The sequence below is a fragment of the Dryobates pubescens genome, chromosome Z (genome assembly GCF_014839835.1).
Source record: "Dryobates pubescens isolate bDryPub1 chromosome Z, bDryPub1.pri, whole genome shotgun sequence".
NCBI classification, from domain to species: domain Eukaryota; kingdom Metazoa; phylum Chordata; class Aves; order Piciformes; family Picidae; genus Dryobates; species Dryobates pubescens.
In genome coordinates, this window is record NC_071657.1 from 2,779,792 (window position 1) to 2,800,798 (window position 21,007).

Consider the following 21,007-nt stretch of genomic DNA (forward strand, 5'->3'; position numbering starts at 1 on the left):
CAACCCCAAAACTTCAGGAGTTGGGAAAGTGGAGAGCAATCAGAGAAATGTAGTGGCAGGATCTGTTTGGAGGAGTCATTCAGTATGCCCATATCTAGATATCACGAAGGACCAAAGTAACCACTGCAAAGGTTTCGTGTTTCACTGTGGGCTTAGGGAGTTCTTGTCTCTTTGTAGCAAGCTGAGGATAGAACATGATGTTTCTTTCCTGAACTTAGAGAGACACGCACTAATGGACTTGAGCTCTGTTTGGAGGCACTGAACTAGCAAACAGATTCTCAGAGCTGGGCTAGGGCAGCTTGGGTCTATTCTATAAATAAGGAAGAAAGAAGACATTCTCACTTGCCCTTTCCTAAAAGCCCAAGAGGGTCAAAAAAAGTGCATGTGGAAAAAAAAAAAAAAGGAGAGAGAAAGCTATTTCTGCAGAACTAATAATAATGCATTATTATGATGGAAAAATACAATCACCACAGACTGGACTGAGCCTATTTCTATCAACATTTAGCCCAGGCTTGTGCTGCTGAGAAATGAAAAAGCAAAGTTCCTCCTTCTAATTCACAGCAACTGATACAACAGTCAAACACTTCTTAGAGTCTAGGATGTTATGTTTCCCATTCTAAGAATATCACCAATGGAGCTATCTTTATTATCAGTAACTGGATCCATCTCACTTACTACCATTAAGTAGTAGGAGTTATTTTGTACCCTTACCTTCTGTTAAAATCCACCTGGATGGAGTGATCTATCACTAGGTCAGCAGGACAGATAGGATTGATTTTTTCAGGGTCTCCACCAAGTTTCTTCACAGCATCACGCATGGCAGCAAAGTCAACCACTGCAGGCACCCCACTAAAACAGAAGAGAATTGTGTGAAGCAGTTTGGAGAAGAAAAGACAAATGACAAAACAAAGACAACCATGATCCTTAGATGCAGAACAGACAACTCTTGTCCCATACAAAGCAAACTGCAGCCTTACCCTGAGTCTTGGGATCACTAAATCTACACCAGAGATATGCCCTTGAGTAAAACAAAGTCAGAAGGGGAAAAAAGTACCCATATCATAGTATAGTATCGGTCAGGGTTGGAAGGGACCACAAGTATCATCCAGTTCCAACCCCCTGCCATGGGCAGGGACACCCCACACTAGATCAGGCTGGCCAGAGCCTCACCCAGCCTGGGCTTAAACACCTCCAGGGATGGGGCCTCAACCACCTCCCTGGACAAACCATGCCAGGGCTTCACCACTCTCAGTTCTATATCCTGAGCACTGCAAGAATGAGAATCTAAAATCAAATTCATCATGGAACAGAAGTGGTCTAACATGCTTGGCTGGGAATCTGGAAACTTAAGTCCCAGCCAGCATTTATGTGGGACCTTCAACTGTTTTCTCTTCTCTTGCTCTGCTCCTCCCTCTCCTTGCCAGGCTGATTTAAAAAAAGAAGGCAGATGCCAGGGGGGTGCCAAACAACAATGCCCTTTCTTTCACTCTTTGCTACATTTATACAGCTTATTTTAGGGCAAAAGTTATCTCTTAACAAGTTTTGCAAAGCATAGGAGAATCTTCTCCCTAACTAGGGTTGTTTGGTACCTTCTGCACTTCCAAGTGAAACTGGGAGAGAGGAGGGAATCAGATTTCTTAAACTACAAAGTATGTAACTGCAAAACACCAGTGCAGAATAACTATTTTCAGAAGAGGATTTAATAACCCTGGCAGATCACTGGACAAACATGACAGGCAGAAATAAGGCACATCTTTTCTAACAAATTCTTGTGACTGAAGACCTTACATCACAAATGTCACTCAAATAACTCCATTTCAAGCATTTCTGACTTTACACTTGCAGTATTGTCACAAGGTAAGCCCCTGAACTCCAGCTCAGGAAAAAAAAGGCTTTTCCTCTATGCTTGTATGTCTCACTCATCCAAAATTACTTTCAAATCCTTAATTTAAGTCTTCCTTCCTAAATCAGGCAGCTACAAGAGGGTCACAGTAATGCACACAAGAGTCTTTCAACCATCCTCCACTTCCAACCCAAGTTTAGCCACAAGTAAACAGAGCAGCAAGCAGAAGCTCTGGCACTTCAACACCCCTCTCACCTAACAAACCACACACACTTCCACAGTTACTTTAACAAAGCTCCTGCTGCTTCTCAGCAGATGCATGCTCAGCATCCACAGAGGCACATACTACCAGGACATTTTTCAACCAGTTTGGGAGGCCAGCCTGTCATACCAGCCTATCTGTTTTTTTCCTGGCTGCTGAGACAAAAAAAAGAGCTGTCTGAAGCATTCATAAGGATTTGGCATCCTGGCCTGGATCAGGAAGTGGCCTGAAACTGTGCCAGGTGAGCTTTAGGTTGGATACTAGGAAAAATTTCTTCACAGAATAACGGTCAGGCATTGGCCCCGGCTGCCCAGGGAGGTGGTGGATTCACCATCCCTGAAGGTGTTCAAGAAATGCGTGGACATGGCACTTCAGGATGTGGTTTAATGGCCATGGAGGTGTTAAGTTTGATGGCTGGACTCAATGATTTTGGAGGTTTTTTTCCTCCAACCATAACAATTCTATGACTCAGTAACCCACTGAAATCACTACATTTCTGCAAGGACAGCCCAAAGCAGTGAGAATTTGTTTTCAACTGATTTTAAGAAAGCTGTTAGGATTTAATTTTTTAATCTATTTTAAAATGCATCAGAAATAATTTAAGAACTGTCATGTCTGTGGGGCCAGATGGGCATACACCCAAGGGTACTGAGGGAGCTGGCAGAAGTGCCCATCAAGCCACCTGCCACCAGGAGGAAAATGGGCTTTGCAGTTCCTGCATGATTTCAGTGTAAGAATCCTGAGTGATTACAAAAAGAAAAAGGTGTCCACATTATCTGAACTTCAACTAACTAACATTCAGTGTTCTGAAGCAGTTTGTTATCCCAGGAGATAATACATTCCAACAAAAAAAAAAAAAACAGTAAATGTTATGTTATGCTACCTAGGTGGATTTGGGGGGAGGGCAAGGGGTGGAAGGGGTTGGAGGAGTTGTTTTGCCAGCTTACAAATACTGCCTCTTCCAAAAGCTCTCACTCAGAAGTCTGTCCAGGAGCTCATTGATCATGACTGCAGCTGTCCTGCAGATCTATAGGTAATATTTCAAAACTCAGCAGGAGAGTAGAGGGCAAGAAGGAAGTGCAGCAGCAAAGAGAACAATGTTCACTTGGAATTTTAGCTTTTTCTGTGCCCTAGCTTTTTAAAATGTTAACATCTGCCAGCAGGTAAAAATATCTAGGGAAATCAGCACTTTCTTCAGTCCAGGGTTTTCCAGTTGTTCTTCATGTCTTTAGGAGTTGAGCTGTACTAGGTCTCTAGCACTTGGCCAACCCTTGGGAACAAGGAAAACAGAAGGTAACCCACATAAGACAGGTTACTGTTCTGAGCAGTAACGTCAGCTTATCATGAAGGAAAAACTCTTACAAAGGCACTCAGGTCTTCTGGGCCACTCACTTCAGGAAGGATATTAAGGTGCTGGAGCAGGACCAGAGGAGAGCAATGAGACTGGTGAGGGGGCTAGAGGGAAAGTCTGATGAAGAGGGGCTGAGGGAGCTGGAAGTGTTCAGCCTGGGGAAGAAAAGACTTAGAGGGGACCTTATCACTCTCTATAACTACCTAAAAAGAAGTTGCAGCTGGGTGGGGGGTGGGTTCTTCTCACAGGCAACTTGTGACAGGACAAGATGGCATAGCCTGAAGCTGCACCAGGGGAGGTTTAGCCTGGGTATTAGGAAGCACTTCCTCACAAAAAGGTTGATTAGGCACTGGGATGGACAGCCCAGGGAGATGGTGGAGCTGCCATCATGGGAGGGCTTTAAGAAATGCTTGGATGTGGCACTTGGTGGCATGGTTTAGGTGATGTGGTGGTGTTAGGTCATAGGCTGGACTTGATGATCTCAGAGGTCTTTTCCAGCCTCATTCTGTAATTCCCAAACCTTTCACTGCTATTTTTCCCACCCTTAGATCACTCTTCCACCCCAGGCCTGAGCATTGCTGCACTTTCAAGAGCTCCTCTTCCTAGCATCTGAGAGCATCAGACTCACGTGAAGTCTTGCAGAATAACTCTGGCAGGCTTAAATGGCACTTCAACATTCTTGTGCTGCATCACTTTCCAGTTGAGAATATTCTCCACATCTGCCTTCTTCACCAGGAACTCATCACAGTTACGGACTGCTGCTTCCAGGAGGACTCGAATAGAAAACGGCAGGCGTGCTGCATGGGCAAGAGGCAAGACACAAAGTCAGTTCTGAGGACCTGAGGACACGTGTCAGAACGTGCAGAGCACCACACCTGGGGCAGACAGCTCCTTCAGTGCTGCCCCTGTATTGTCACAAAGCTTGATTGCAGATTATCAAACACCCTCTCCTAGCCTCCAGCTTTGTCAGTGCAAACTGGTGTGTTCCACGCAGCTCTTTCAGCAGATTGATTACCTTGGCCCCCGTGAGACAGTGGACATCCTTGCTGAAAGAACTGTTTCCACAGCTGTTCCATCCTCTGTGGCAATGCTACTCTAAAACATGCTGCGCTCAGCTTCCTTCTGCAGTTTCCTTCTTGTCACTGAACACAGTCATATAAATATACTAGAAAATAAAAGAGTGATTTTCTACCTGTTGTGTTGGAAAGCGTAGCTTTAGTGGTCTGGGCAGGCTCTTCTCCAGAGATGGAGAATGAAGCTAAAACAGCAATAAAGACTCTGTATCTGCTGACCTTGTTTTACTTCAATATGGGAACACTTACGAAAGATGACACAAAGTATTATTACAGCAGTCCTGATGAGGACTTGCTACAAGCAATAGGTGTGAAGAACACATTAATGTAGGTTTCTCTGTTCTTTCTCCCCTGGTCCACTGTCGTAATAGCTCCTTGATTTCCTCTTGAAACATTTACATTCAAACACCTCTTGAGAAGTCTGTTTCAGCTTTCACAGGGCCACCATGACAGCAAAGTCACTTAATCACAGCGAGATCTCATTACTGCTAGCATTAAGAAAAAAGAACAAACCACAACCATGATTCATGACACAGCCATTCATAATAATTTGGGGTTTCTCTGGTTGGTTTTCTTGTTTGGGTTTTTCTTTTTAATCTTATTCTCCTTTCCCCATCTCATTCTGCCACTGCCAAATAATTACATTTTTCTGCTGGCTAGTGAGAAATTTTCCCTTGAAGAACCTGGAGTTTATCACTCTCAGAACCCTGGAACAGATCAGCTGGTAATACCATACATGAATTTGCCTACTTCTTAGGAGTCAGCTATGCTTTTCACACACCAAGTCCAACATTCATTTGTTTCTTGTGTACACACTATCTGAGCCTGCAATGGACATGCATTGCTGGCATTCACAGAAAATATTCCTCCTCTTGATTCCTGAATTCTCCTCAGTCACCTGTTTTCTTTTTGAAGAAGGAAAGAAACCCAACATAGCTCCAAGCTATAAATACAGTCAGTGGCATAGTTTGTAAGACATGGAAGGTGACTAAGTGTACAGTCTTCAGAAGAGCTGAAGAAAAAGCCTCCTCAGGAGTCTTTAGAGCTGAACAATCTATTTGGATGATTTATTCATATCAGTATTGGCCCTTAAACAGTAGCACAACGGTATGTAAGAAAACTTGTGCTCTTAGTTTCAACCTAGTCCACTCTAGACTCAAGAAATAAGACTGTGTGTGTACAGCATGCTGAGAAAGTCGTACTCTGACCTTGCCAGTATTTCTGTAACTCTAAATTTTCAGAATTAAGATTTTGCTAAAAATTTGTTTCCAAGAACCATCTTTTGAATTCACAGTTCTCTCCAGAGACCAAGCATCATCCATGCTGAAATGTCTCTTCAGGTAACGTTCATCATCGTTAATGAAATGTTCTCCTTGTGTCGTCAGCTTACCATATCTTGCATCTTCCAGTTTGCTCAGATTGAAGAACTTCTTTTGAGGCTGTTTAGGGTCCAGTGGCTCCACAAGCCGTGCAAAAGGGTTGCTCATGGTTACTCCAGACACTTAGTGTCCCTAAAATACAGAAGAAAAAAAAAAAATCAAAATCAAAGCTGTTTCCACCACATCTGTCCCCCACACAAAGCTCATGTTCCACAGACCCACAACGCAGCTGTCCCATATACAAGACCTGTACCAGACAAAAAGGTACCACACAGTCTATGTCAGTCATGCCCTTTCCCCTACAGTCCTACTTGCAACAGGTCCTCAGAGATAAAAGGCCTGCAGGAAGATAAGAGCATTGTGAAAAATATGGATAACACCACATGTACTACAGAGGAATTTCAATGACTGCACTGTTCTCTTCTCTATATTGCTTAATTTGTGCTTCTGTAATCCAGAAAGCACAACCACAATGTGCTCCCCATCTCTTAAAGGGCATTGGTCTAAAACTAAACAGACAGGCACTTGCATTCAAACCCAAAAAATAACTGAACTAAACCAGAGAACACAATAGCTTTACTTTAGTCCTACAAACTAAGATTTCAAACCCTATCATAGACCTTCCTGATTTCAGAAGAGTTTTGTTTATATCACCACCAAGAGAAAAAAAAAAACAAAACCCCAAAAAATCCCCCCACGCATCCCCCAAAATTACAGTTGATTCTGTTGTAAATATCATTTAAGATTGTCACAGGTTGAGGCTGGTCTGCCCACCAAATGAATGAGGAATTCTCTCTACTAACTCTTCTCCTGTTCTAGAAGAGGAAATTAATAAGGTAGAGTTGTGGGTTGGAAACATTAATAATAAAAAGATAATAATATTAAGAAAATAGTGAAATACATACAATACCAGTATTGAACTCCCCCAGAGTCAGGACTTGGCAGCCAATGGGAACAGGATTCAGGAAGTCACAGATTGTGATCTCTGGCAGAAGAATGGTCGGACAGCAGCCACAGAAGAGCCTTGACTTCTGTGATCCCTCAGCTTTACACTGAATAAGACATACATGGAATTAAATAGTTTGTTGGTCAGCCTTGGGTCACCTGTCCTGTCCACTCCTACCTGCAAACGCAATCTTTTTATTCACAACCCTGTCACTTTGTGTATCCCCAACATAGTGCACAAGGTTTAGCAGTGACCTTGATCTCCACAGGAGCAAATATAAGCACAAGCAAGAGCCTTTCTGCAGCACACTCCTTGGTAGTAACTCTAAGCATCAAGTACTAGCACTGCTAGAAACAGCTACTGCAATTATTACTGCCATTGACTTCAGAAAGTGCCGCCACTTACTTAGGAGAGACTGAGCTGAAAAGTGAAATCCCTAAAGAGAGCACTGGTTCCAGCTCAAACCAGTACACAGACCTTTTCTTTTTGTGTGCCTACAATAATGGTTTACTGGGTAAAGCACTCCACTCAGGCCTAGGACTTTATAGGGTTTACTCATACAAGTACCCAGACATATTACAGTATCACAGTATAACTAAGGTTGGAAGAGACCTCAAGGATCATCGAGTCCAACCTGTCACCACAGACCTCATGACTAGACTACGGCACCAAGTACCACGTTCAATCCCCTCTTGAACACCTCCAGGGATGGTGACTCCACCACCTCCCTGGGCAGCACATTCAATGACAAAAAACTCGCTTGGTGAAGAACTTTCTCCTCACCTCGAGTCTAAACCTCCCCTGGTGCAGCTTGAGACTGTGTCCCCTTGTTCTGGTGCTGGTTGCCTGGGAGAAGAGACCAACCCCTTGCTAGTGACAACCACCTTTCAGGTAGTTGGAGAGGGCAATGAGGTCACGCCTGAGCCTCCTCTTCTCCAGGCTAAACAATCCCAGCTCCCCCAGCCTCTCCTCACAGGGCTGTGTTCAAGGCCTCTCCCCAGCTTGTTGCCCTTCTCTGGACACGTTCAAGGGTCTCAATGTCCTTTTTATATTTCAAATATCAAGGCCAATTAGCATAAAGTTCATTCTAGAGACATCTCTCAATCTCCAAAGAAGATTAACTGCACTCAAACTGCCTAATAGAACAGTTCCTATGACACTCTAAGATGTGCATTCTGCCCAGGCTAACACATGCCAAAGAGCAAGCTAACAATTTAACAGCAAGGACAATTCCCTTCCAGTGCCTGGCAACTCTCCCAGTCGTGATTAAATTTATTTATTTTTTTTTTAGGAGGGAAATAATCACAGGCCTGATTTTCAGATCTATTGTTGTTTTCTCACAGCACTGTTCCTGTCTTCATTCAAGTAACATAATCTTCCCTTGTTTTCAATCAACAAGGTATGAGATCCACATCCTTTGACAGGCCTTGGAGAATGTTTGGTGCAAAGGTATGGGCCAAGTCAGTATTTGTTAGGAACAGTTAATGCAAGGCCAAAGAACTTAATCTGTCCAGCTCATTGGCTGCTCAGGGAACACTATTATGTGCAACACATTTAAGGAGGATTTTTAAAGTATTCCAACACAAAACACATTTCCCGTAATTTGAAGATAACTACCACATTAGAGGTTAGGCTGAAACAGAGAAGTAGCAGAAACAGTAACAAAAGAAGGTCCAGGGTGTTAAGCAGCAATATACCATATAACAAAGGAAAGAATTCTAGAACTCTATCAAACAAAAAGTGGAAGTTTCTAGATAAAAAAGCTGAACACACAGGACAGGCAGAAAGATGAACAGACTGCAAACACCACCCTTCTATATGTAACCTTTCACAATCCCATTGATAGGCCTCCTTCACAGAATCACAGGTTGGAAGAGACCCTAAGGATCATCTGGTCCAACTTTGTGAGATTCCTATTTCCAGCTTTGCCAATACCCATCCCACACACAAACTCATCAGGTTTTAGGTGTCACCTGCTTTAAATAGCATGAATTACTCAGCTATTCCTCTTCTAAGATATCTCTGTGCTTCTACAATTAAGCATAATCAAAATAAACTGCTTCCTTCCTCTGCTTGCCAGCTATGCTCCTGATGAGCTTTATTTTCTGCCTTCCATGCACAGAACTTTTGTGTGCATATCTGCTTCTCATGGGAAAGTCTAAGGGTGGCTGAAGATAGAAAACTCTGAGATATCCCCTGACAGATAAAGCAAGAGATTCTTATTTTCATATGACCATAACAAGTCCACTGTTCTCAGTTCACATACTTCCATCTAAGTATAAACCACAGTTGTAACATTTCCCATCCAAGCCAGTGCCTTGGCAAGGCCCACCAGCAATTCAAGATGCTATGACATGTTATCTGCTTGTTAATATTTCTTTGCCTGGTATCACCCTGAACACAGCTTTTTTTGATTTACAATATGAGATACTTCAACACAAACCTGCTTTCATCAGTGAGCTACACAAATGTGCCAAACTGCAGGGTGACCGAGGCCTAAATATGGAATCAAACAGTGTTGCAGGTTAGAAGGGACCTTTGAAGGTCCAAGTGTACTGCAATGATGAGGGACATCTTCAACTAGGACAGATTGCTCTGGGCTCCATTCAACCTGACCTGGAATGTTGCCAGGGAGGGGGCATCTACCACCCTCTTTGGAAAAATGTTTTCTTCTCTCCAGTCTGAATCTTCCTCTTTTAGTTTCAAACCATCACCCCTCATCTGGTCACAACAGGCCCTGATCAAAAGTCTGCTGCCAGATTTCTTAGAGGACCCGTTTAAATACTGAGAGGCCACCAGGTCTCCCTGGAGCCTTCTCTTTTCCAGGATGAACAACCCCAACTCTCTCAGCCTGGCCTCACAGCAGAGGACTTCCAGCCCTCCCATCACTGCTGTGGCTTCCACTGGCCCTACTCCAACAGGCCCATGTGTCTGCTGTGCTGAGGACCCCAGAGCTGAACACAGTACTCCAGGTGAGGTCTCACCAGGAACATACCTTCTTTTCACCTGCCTAATCACACTGAGACCAACAACTCTGTTAGAACCTTGTAAGCCATTTAGAAGTATCTGCAAAGAAGTAAAGCATCTGTTTAAAAAAAAGGAAAAACAAAACACAGCACAACTTGCAGCGCTGCTAAGGCAAATTTCACAGAGCTGGAGAAGCCTCAGCCATACCACCTACTATTTGCAGACAGTAAATTACAAACCAAGTGGCCAAAGCAGGGGACTCCAGCTAATGATCCACCAAAAAAGGACCTGAGAGAGCAACACTCTGCAGACATTGTACAGCAGAATTTAAGTAATCAGTGTGATAGGTACAGATTAACTCATGATTGCAGCAGGGAATATTTATTCACATTTCACAGGCACTGCAATGTAAATATGCAAACAGGCCAGCAGGCAGGGGAGGGGACATCTGCCTGCCTGGGACTGACGCAGTGTGCAGGGTCACATGCAGTGGCCATGGCCAGAGCCACATGATCACAGCAAGAGCTGGTCACACGTACCGAGGAGAGCACTTGATCTCCTGCCTGACCACCTCAGAGCTGCGTGCGTGGAGGTCATGTCTGAAATGGGATTCAACGCAGCCTCCCTCAGGAAGGCAGAAGTACAGACTAAGAGGTTTCAAGTGGTAACAGCCATCAGCTTCCTGCACAAATAATGCTCATCCTGGCCTTGGAAAACAGCAACAGCTCTGACCCAAGCTATTCCTCCCCTCCAGTTATCCAGACACAGGTTCTTTAGTGTTTGTGTAACTCTGGGCACAGCCCTAGGACTCCAGGGGTTTCAGCTGACTGACACCAATGAAAATGGTTTAACTGGGGAGCTAAACAGCAAATAAACACAAGGAGCAGAATGTCATTACTAGAACCTTTCCAAAGAGTTGCATGGCTTGTGTAAAGTGTGTCAGACAAACAATAGGTTTATTCTAGCCTTTCCTGCACCTAGTAATTCTGTGAACGCTGACAATTTGGCTCATGCTAATGCTGATCATCTTTAAATCCATGCTCCCTATCAACATTGCTTTCCACTCACCCTGTAACATCAGTGCAGCTGCTTAGCCCTGTGTCACCTAGCTCCATCTCATCAGAGTATGCCCTGAATCCACCCACAGACTGCACATCGAGACATCACAGGAAGTCTGACTTCTGTTTCTCCTCTCTCCCAGCAACACTTCTGTCTCACCCAGAGAAGCAAAAGTGCAGAAGGACTCCAAAAATGCCTACTGCCTTTACTGTGTGCCTGCATCTATACATCATCTGATAAGCACTGCATAGGAAACATGCACCAGCTCCAGAGGACAGAAGGAAAATGGTGTCTGTACCCTGCCTTTCCTTTGTCTTATCTTAAGCACCTTAATTTGCTTTAAGTGCATTTTATTTAAGTCTCCACAAAAAGAGTTAATGTAACTTAATGACTTTTTTTTTTAAAGAAAAAGGACATTCACAGGAGATTTAAACATCTTGCATGTGATGGTTTGAGATCTTCAGCTGATGTAGCTTCTCAGAATGTACAACAAACAGTACTAGTCACATCACAACACCTTCTATTGGAAAAGGACTCAGTCCAGTAATTGAGGGATTATTTAAAGTATTTTCTTGACTGACTGTGGGTCCTGAACTCTACTTCAGAGCCCCTTAAATGCAGCAGTGTGACTGGGAACAATTTCAAGAAGTTGCAATTTAATGGCATTAGGAAGCATTGTGATACAAGCTGTGTTACACTTGCAGAACTTATTTGTTGCAGATCCTAGAGAAGGAAAAGTGCGCTGTTTAACCTCCCATCATACCTAAGAGGCAATCACAGAATCAAACAGGTTGGGAAAGTCCTCAGAGATCATCAAGTCCTATCATCCAACACCTCATGACAACTAAACCATGGCTCCAAGTGCCACATTCAATCCTTTTATAAACACCTCCAGGGACAGTGATCCCACCACCTCCCTGGGCAGCACATTATAATGGCAAATTACTCTTTCTGTGAAGAACTTCCTCCTCACCTCAAGCCTAAACCTCCCCAGGCACAGCTTGAGACTGTATCCTCTTGTTCTGCCACTGGTTGCCTGGGAGAAGAGACCAATCCCCACCTGGCTACAACCTCCCTTCAGGTAGTTGTAGACAGCAAGAAGGTCTCCCCTGAGCCTCCTCTTCTCCAGGCTAAGCAACCCCAGCTCCCTCAGCCTCTCCTCACAGGGCTGTGCTCCAGACCCCTCCCCAGCCTTTTGCCTTTCTCTGGACACACCATTCTACCCACTTTAAAGCTGCAGGAGAGCCTGAAGATGAATATGAATACAGCTAATCAGACTAAACCCAGCAATCTCCTTCACACTACTAGAAAGGAATCACTCTTTAAAGCCTAAGTGCTATCATCTCTGTTTGTTATACCAGATCAATAGCAGCAACAACATTCTTTTGGGGTTCTTTCGGGGATCTCAAGGGAGCACACATCTCTCACTATGCAGAATAAACCAAAGATTTAGTAAGGAATACTTTTCTGCTAACATACATGCTGATAGTAAATCATGGTCTTGCTGTAGTGTATGATGTGAGTGCTGCCAAGAGTCCTGATTAGTAATAATCACATCCACTACATGAGTGCTTAAGGACAACCCAAGGACACAGATTTATTGTGTTTGACCTACAGAAATGGAAAAAAAGAAGGGAAAAAAAAAAGCCTCTGGATAGGACAACTTCTGTCTAAGCTTCAGGCCATAAAATAGTAATAGAACAGGCACAGTCACTCAGCGTTTTAGCATAAGCGTATTAATCTTACTCAAGGAAAAGTGTGCCTCCACCACTGCCTTTTCCATCTCTGGTTACTCAGTTGTTATCTTTCAAATTATGTGAGGGTGCTAACCCCTGAGCTGTGCTAGGGGAGGTTCAGGCTTGATGTTATGAAATACTTCTTCACTGAAAGGGTTCTTAAATATTGGAATGGCCTGCCCAGGGCAGTGCTGGAGTCACCATCCCTGGTGATGTTCAAGCAGCCTGTGGTCCTGGCACTTAGGTACATGGTTTACTGTTGACCCTTCAGTACTGGGTCAAAGGCTGGACTGGATGATCTTCAAAGTCTCTTCCAACCAGAAATATTCTGTTATTATTAACAGAAAAGTCCATTCCACTCATCTGTTCATAAAACTAAACACCAATAGCTTGACTAAAACAGATTTCAAGTGGTAAAAGCTTCTTTCCCTGGAGACTGGGTAAATTCTCAGCCATCACTGGGAAGCACACACTTAGCAAAGGAGGAACTTAGTCTAGCATCTACCAGATGCTAGAAATGGTTATATGCAGCCAAAATAAAGGCAGCATTTTATCAGCCACCAATAAAAGAGGGAAGGTTCAGGCTTGTCTGTACTTGCAGGAAATCCATGAAGCTGAAAACTGGGAAAAGGGAGAGGAGACCTGGCAGGACTGCTATGATGAAAGTCATAAGGTAGAGGACACAGAGAACACTCATGGTCTTGCTTGGGAAACACAGTATTTTCCTTCAGCAGTCAATCTGATCTTACCACCTTCCACTGCAATTATTCCTCTTCCTACTCCCCTCCCCCAAGTTATTTCTCTGAGGTTTGTCCTCTGAACTGATGTGTGTAGGTACATGTGTGTATCTGTACCCAGCTGCTAAGTACATGACCAGCACCTCTATACAGTAAAAGCAAGTAACTACAAAACATCAAAGGGGAGCTGCAGCACAGCAACAGGCCACTGAGCTGTAACTCCATCAAGACAACACTGAGCATGCATTGTCAGTCCTTACTAAGAATTGTACACAGTTGAAGAGCACATCTTTAACTGAAGGCTACTGTTCAGTTACCTAAGCTATGGCTCACTTAGCCATGAACAAAGATCTCTCAGCAAGTCCAGCATGTAGGAACTTTTGTCCTACTGGAATTGCAGCACAGAATCACAGAGTGGTTTGGATTGGAAGAGAACTTAAAGACAAACTAGTTCCAAAACCCTGCCATGGGCAGGAACACCTCCAACTGAACCAGGTTGCTCAAGGAACCCTTCCAGGGTTGGAGCCTCCTCAGCTTCTCTGGACAACCTGCTCCAGTGCCACACCACCTTCATGGGGAAGAATTCCTTCCTATTGTCTAATCTAAATGCAGCTGCTACCAATTTGAAGCCATTATGGCCTATCCTAATGTCACTACATGCCTTTCTACAAAGTCCCTCTCCAGCTCTTTTGTAGTCCCCTTCAAATACTGCAAGGCTGCTGTAAGGGTCTCCCCAGAGACTCCTCTTCTGCCAGGCTGAAGAGCCCCAATTCTCTCAGCCTGGCTTCACAGTAGAAGGCTTCCAGCCCTCTCAGCATTGCTGTGGCCTCCTCTGGCCCCACTCCAACCAGCCCTTGTCTGTGCTGTGGACTCCAGAGCTTTCCCAGCACTGCAGGGAGGGGTCTCAGCAGAGGGGAGCAGAGGGGCAGAATCCCCTCCCTCCACCAGCTGCCCATGCTGCTGGGGGCCTGGGCTGGGAGTACACAGTGCCAATTCATGTTGAGCATGCTGCCTGTAAGTCTACCTTGCTTGCAAAGCAAGGAAGGAAAAAAATCCATGTTAAGAAAGCTGCCAGAAGTCACCATTTATGACATGAAAATGCAACCAGTAGTAGAACTTTGGTGAGTAAATCCATCTAGAAGTCAGTTCAGTTTCAAACAACTAATATAGGTATTTGTGTGGTTGAAAGAAAAGTTAGTTTAAATACCTAAGCTGCCTAAGAAAAATGGTTCTGTTACTTCTAGAAAAAAAAACAACACAATAACAAACAAAAAAGTATTTGGAAACAAAGCCAAAACAAACAAAACAAAAATCACCAGCAACAGAGGAAAAAAAAACCCATGCACACTCTAGCAAAAGCCCAAAGTAAAAAAAAAACAACCAAAACAACCACAAATGCCCCAAGCATTTGGACAGAGTTCAACAGCGCTACTAGAACAAGCAGAGTCCTGTTTTATCATGTATCTAGCTATAATTACTTTTAGATGTGCACAGAACAGATGAGTACAAGTACTGTTGCAATAAATACAGGTTTCTTATGTGATTAAGGGAAGCACTTAGAATTTAACACTTAGTCTACCTGTGACAGATTAAGGCCCCTGAGTAAGAAATACACAGTGGTGCACTGCTGTCAGCAGCAAAAGACAGGATTTCAGGCATGGAATCATAGACTCGATAAGGTTGGAAGAGATCTCAAGGATCATCAAGTCCAGCTTCTCACTCAAGCAGAGATTTGAGAAGAGACTTTGTATTTCTCTGCTACAGAGAGAAGTCCATCGTTGTAACCCTTCAGGAGATCTCCACTAAAAATTTGTTGACTAAGCAACTATTTGGCTAGTACAAATTGCACTATTATTGCACACTGAAAGAAAATGTAGCAATACTGTTTGGGGTTTTTTTAAACACTCTCCAAGCAAAGTTTCAAGGAGCCCATTTCAACTCAAGAGGAACTCTGTACTGGAACACAAACAGGACTCTGAACTGCAGACTGTTCTGTTTTCTCCTGGTGTCTAAAAGTTTGAGTGGAAAGCCAAAATACTCATTTATCCAGAACCATCATGTATTAAACTTCCAATGCACCGAGGGGGTTACTAAGTTCACACTCCTGTCATCTGTGCATTTTACAGGCTGTCACAAGCATTCTGACCATTTCACTTTGTTGGCAGCACTGCCCTGCCCACACAGGATTTGAAGATTTAGTTCAGAGATGAAGCTTGTGAAATTAAACCTTTAGGTTGTTAAAGTAACTCCAACTTCAAGTGAGTTAGAAGATGAGATGCATGGCCTCTTCCAAGATATGGATACTAAGCTCCAAGTCATCCCTCAAGTTCAGTAAGGACAAGTGCAAGGTCCTGCATCTGGGAGGAATAACAGCAGGCACCAGTACAGGTTAGGGGCTGCCCTCCTGGAAAGCAGCTCCACGGAGAAAGACCTTGGGAGTGCTGGTGGGCAGTTAAGCTCTCCATGGAACAATGTGCCCTTGTGGCCAAGAGAGCCAATGGGATCCTGGGGTGCAGCAAGAAAAAAGTGGCAAGCAGGGCTAGGGAGGTTCTTCTACCTCTCTGCTCTGCCCTGGTGAGACCACACCTGCAATACTGGGTCCAGTTTTGGGCTCCCCAGTTCAAGAGAGGCAGAGACCTGCTGGAGAGAATGAGACACAGAGCCACGAGGATGATTAGGGGACTTGAGCATCTCCCCTGTGAAGAAAGACTGAGAGTCATGGGGCTGTTTAGTCTGGAGAAGAGACAACTGAGAGGGGATCTGGTCAATCTGATCAAACATCTGAGGGATGGGTGTCAAGTGGAGGGGGCCAAGCTCTTTTTGGTGGTGCACAGTAATAAGACAAGGAAGAAGTTCAAACAATCATAGGTTTCACCTCAACATGAGGAGAAACTTCTTTATAGTGAGGGCAACAGAGCCTTAGAACAGGCTGCCCAGGGAGGTTGTGGAGTCTCCTCTGGAGACTTTCAAAACCTACCTGGATGCATTCCTGTGCAGGTTACTCTAAGTGATCCTGCTATGGCAGGGGGGTTGGACTCAATCTCTTGAGGTCCCTTCCAACCTCTAATATGCTCTGATACTTCCAACACTTATAGTTCACCTACTTCTTCAGGGGCAGCCAAAGCACTTCTCTGGTATAGGTCTCACCCATTTTTGGTGAACCAGGCAAGGACACTTATCTAGTAACCTCAGACAGCCTCTGGAATGCAATCTAGCCTTACAGTTAACAAAATCCAGATCCTAATTAAGCAGGCAGAAGTGTTAAGGGAATGCTGTGTCAGCAGACTCACCACGAGTGTCCCAGTTAAAAAGCAGAGACTAATTTTCTTTTTTGCTGCAGGAAAATGAGCAGTATTATGCCTGAGAATAGAGGGAAGCTTATTTGGAGGCTACAGATCACTAAAAAATGAATCCCTGATTTATTTCTTTTTCCCCTGAAAGAGCAACTCTGAACTTTAACCTACTTCCTACATCTGTACAAACCTGCTGCTCATTTCCCCTATGTTAGCAGTCCTAGACTGCACATTAACAAATATGCAACATGGACTAGTCTTAACAAAGAACTAGCTTTCCATGTTAGTAAAAACAAATAAATATAAAACCCAGTGTACCACACAGAAATCCCACTGCTAATTTAACAAGGAAGTGCTGGAAGAAGTCTGGAATATGCAGCGTGCTGTAACTGTGTACAAAGGTTTGGTGTGAAATTTGGTCTCGATTTCAGCAGGCAGGACTTGGTCTGTTTGTTTCAAAAGGCTCACGTGAAGGGGGTAAGGAACACTGCAGAGGCGCCTGGGAAGGGAAAATAAAAGGGGAGCACAGTGAATCACCTCTCTACTCACACCACTGCCACTGTATGAGGTCTGCAAACTGCTCTCTCTGCACCCCTATAAAACTCCTTTTGCGCAACTTGCCACCTGAACTGTTCCAGGGCTATCGAAGATACGTGGGTGTAAGGACTCCTTCAGGATGAAGAACTGATGACAGGATCACTACTCTTGAGAAATAAATCTGGCATCATGAAGGAGAAAAAAAAAAAAAATCCTAACTCCTCGTGTCATTTCAGGAAAACCCTGAATTTGTGCTCTGGAAGTGAAGAAAAATCATTTTCTCACAACAAAGACTGCTGCCTGCAAATCCCAGCAGCTACTCAGCTGCTCATGCAAATGCATCCAGCCTTCAAACACCCATGGCTTTAGTCTGCAAGCAGAACAAGAAAGTGTCTTGACAAGATTTCACCAACCCCAACTAGCTGCTATCAGAGTTTACTGGTCAAGCTCCCTGGGGAGGCAAAGCTCCAACAAACCATTTTGATTCAACACTTTTAATTCAATTCTTTTGGGACAGCCTTCCCCACACAGGCTAGGGAAAACAAACCAGCAAGCTAAACAACAAAAGCCCCCCCCGCCCCCCCCAAAAAAAACTAAATACCCTCTTTCACAAGCTTCTGGATTCCTGACCCTAGAATTATGGGATGTCACAATTCCTGAAAGTGCCAAATACCTAAAGGAAATCTTCTGAACTAACCACTCCCCGAAGCAGCACTCAAGGTAAGAAGCTTGAAAAATTCTTCCTGTTCACAGAAACAGAGGAGATTGGAAATTCAGACTCCTCTTTAGAATCAGAGAATCCTCCCTCTGCTTCAAAACCACTCTTCACTTCACAACCTTCCAGCGATCTTAAGTGAATCACTACTTCAGGAAGGGGGAAAATGTCCAGCTATTATGTAGCGAGATCCTACAGCCAGAGTCTGTTTTGCAAAACACTTGCAAAAGAGATTTGCTGCTTAAATGTTAGTAATATTATTTCCACTGCCTGCAAATAGTATTTCAGTTCTTCCACCACTACTACAAAAACTTTTTTGAATAATATCAAAGTGGGAGTGTAGTATTCTCTGGCTAAAGGGAACCAGAAAGAAAGAAATCCACCCCAAAAGACAATATGAAACAATAAAATAAAAGCATTGTGAAAGCCCTGTGGTCTTCAGTTCAGCAGCAGTCTGTACGACACACTCTGCAAAGCACCACTAGGTGATCAGAACCCATCATACACTGAAAGCCTCTCCAAGAACTTCCTCTATCTGACAAAGCCCAGGATGAGTAAAACACTGACAATTTTCTGTGTAACTGCTCCTCAGACACACAGCAGATCTTGGAGGGCACAAGAGTCAGCTGCACTTCCTACCCTCTGCACATTAAATTCCTTTTACTTTCTTTGAAGAAGTAACAATCCCCAGAAGTTTATTAGGACATTCTGATGGAGCACAATTGCTTTTAACCAAAGCAATACTAAATAAACACTCCAATGTTAATATTTCTCTAGGGTGGTCTTCCTTTACTTAGGTATTGTGGATTGATAATGAGCCAGTCTGAACAATAGCAACGGTGCTGAGTGCTCAGAGATATTAATTCAATTCCACTTGTTTGGAGAGAGAATCCTCTGTTTTAGGCCGAGTTTCCTGCTGATACCAACAAATACTGAAGTCCAGACCTCTCGGTCTTCCCCCACCCCCTCACCTTTATGCTAGCTTTAGAGGTGGAAACCAAGTACCAAAGTACAAACTCTAGTTAAAAAATATGAGGAAACTGTAGTGGTGTTATGAAACATGGCAATATGCTGAACAGATAGAGAAGGACTAATCCAAACATATACCTAATCCAGACTCTGACACTGGGCACCTCCACAGCCCACAATCCTCAGCCAGGTTAGAACACAAGGCAAATACCTGTATCTGTGCTACAGCCTCCATGACTGCACCTGTTAACTGCACCATGAATGCAAAACTGATGATTCTGTCACCAAACAAGCAAAAAACCTCCACCCAAACCCCCCAAGCTATTAAAACCTCTCACTTTACCTTATAGAATCATAGAATTGTTTCAGCTGGAAAAGACCTTGAAGTCCAAACATTATCTAATTCTACCAAGTCTACCTAACTATCTAAATCTACCAAGTCTAGCCTCCAACAAGGGTAGAAGCCCCATCCCTGGTGGTTTTTAAGGCTAGACTGGATGTGGCTCTGAGCAACCTGATCTAGTGTTGCCCGTGGCAGGGGGGTTGGAAGTAGATGATCCTTAAGGTCCCTTCCAACCCTAACAATTCTATGATTCTAAGTCTGCTGCTAAACCATGTCCCTCAGCACCACATCTCTGCCTCTTTAAACACCTCCAGGTAAGGGGATTCAACTACCTCTCGGGGGAGCCTGTCACAGTGTTTGAGAGCCCTTCCAGAGGAGTCCAACCTAAACCCCACCTGGTGCAACTTGAGGCCATTTCCTCTTGTCTTAAAATGGACCTTAACATTGGCTTCACCTTCTAATGCTTTTCCTCTATCCCTACTCTCTCTTCCCTACTTATGCTGGAAGTTTTATTGGGCTTTGTGCACCAGAGCAGGGTTGCTGTGTGCTTCATGTGTATGCTATACATTAATCTCTACTTACAACTTATGTACCAGTATACAAGACTAGAATTGTTCCTGTAGCAAAAAAAAAAAAAACTAAACACCGAAAAAGCTTTGCCTAGGTGGGGATGGAGCAGCACAACTTCCCATCTTGTGCGGATCTCCTTCTTCAGCTGCCTCTATTCTTCTCCCTCAGCTCTCCAGAAGCTGGCCCCTGTAGCTGGTAGGGGCAGGCTCAAAGCCGGGTCCCGGACAGACCAAGTTTCAGCTCCCCAGGGCCTGGCCAGCCGCTCGGCTTCCCTGTCCCCTCGCAGCGCGGCGGGGTGGCCGCACAGCCCTCCGCCGCTCAGCGAGGGTGCCACGAAGCCGCCCGCGGAGTCGCCTCCCGAGAGCCGCCTATCCCCCACCTCAGCATTGTGAGAAACGAACTCACCGCTGAAATTTATAACCAGTTTATTATAAAATAAAGGCAACACAGCGCTGGGCGCAGAGCGAGTTTGCTAGAGGCGCACCCTAACAACACGAGTTGAACTTGCATAGACGGCAAACAGACATATTAATATCTTAAAACGTACATATTCATCTATTCCCCAGCACGCTCCCACCCCTCTCCATCAGGACTGAGGCAAAACCTGCACTTTTGACCTGGCCAGTCTTTAGACCTGTTGGCGCCTCACCTTTCTCTCCCAACACCCCATACAATACAGACCACCACCAACCGATCAGCCCAACGATGGAACCCCAGGCTCCCCAGTAATTCCCCTGGCCAAAGCCAAATATTAAACACTATTTCTCACAGCACCCAGCCGCTCTTGACTCCCCCTGCCAGCCCATACCCAGGGAACGGGGCCAGCCGGATCCCTCCGGCCCGCCGCCTGCCCTGCCCGGCCTGGCCTGCCTGACCGCCGATCTCCGCCCTCCGCCCGGGCCCGCACCCGCGGGTCTCAGCTCTCACCCGCGGAGCTACCCTCAGCCCCCACCCTTCACTTTCCTCCACGCACCGCCGGAGAAGCAGCCTCAAGGAGCCCGAGCCGCCAGCCGCGGAGCGGGAAGCAGGGACGCGCAGGGCCCGTACTCACCGGGGAGCGAGGAACACCAGCCCGCCGCCGCTAGCCGTCAGGGACCGCAGGGCTAAGGGAGCGCAGGGGCGGGATGGCTCCGCCCCCCGCCCCCTCCCTCCCCACCCCCCCGCCCCCCGTCACGGCCGGTGGCGGCATGGCGGCGCGTGGGGCTGCCCGAGCCGGGAGGCGGGAAG

General features: G+C 45.0%; 1 protein-coding gene across 2 annotated transcripts in view; it reads right to left on the minus strand.

Annotated features, from left to right (window-relative positions):
* The window catches only part of ACO1 (aconitase 1), a 45,883-nt gene extending 25,113 nt beyond the window's left edge, over positions 1–20,770 (minus strand). The window contains exons 1-4 of one of the 2 annotated variants that reach the window (XM_054177908.1): positions 20,754–20,770; positions 5,920–6,040; positions 4,085–4,253; positions 712–849 (exon numbers count right to left, since the gene is read on the minus strand). In XM_054177908.1, the coding sequence (XP_054033883.1) occupies positions 712–849; positions 4,085–4,253; positions 5,920–6,016 (404 nt within the window). In that variant the 5' untranslated portion in view covers positions 6,017–6,040; positions 20,754–20,770. Of the gene's footprint in view, positions 1–711; positions 850–4,084; positions 4,254–5,919; positions 6,041–6,813; positions 6,848–20,753 lie in introns of those variants that run through there. The other variant, XM_054177907.1, reaches the window with a different exon arrangement.
* Positions 20,771–21,007: the final 237 nt, after the last annotated feature.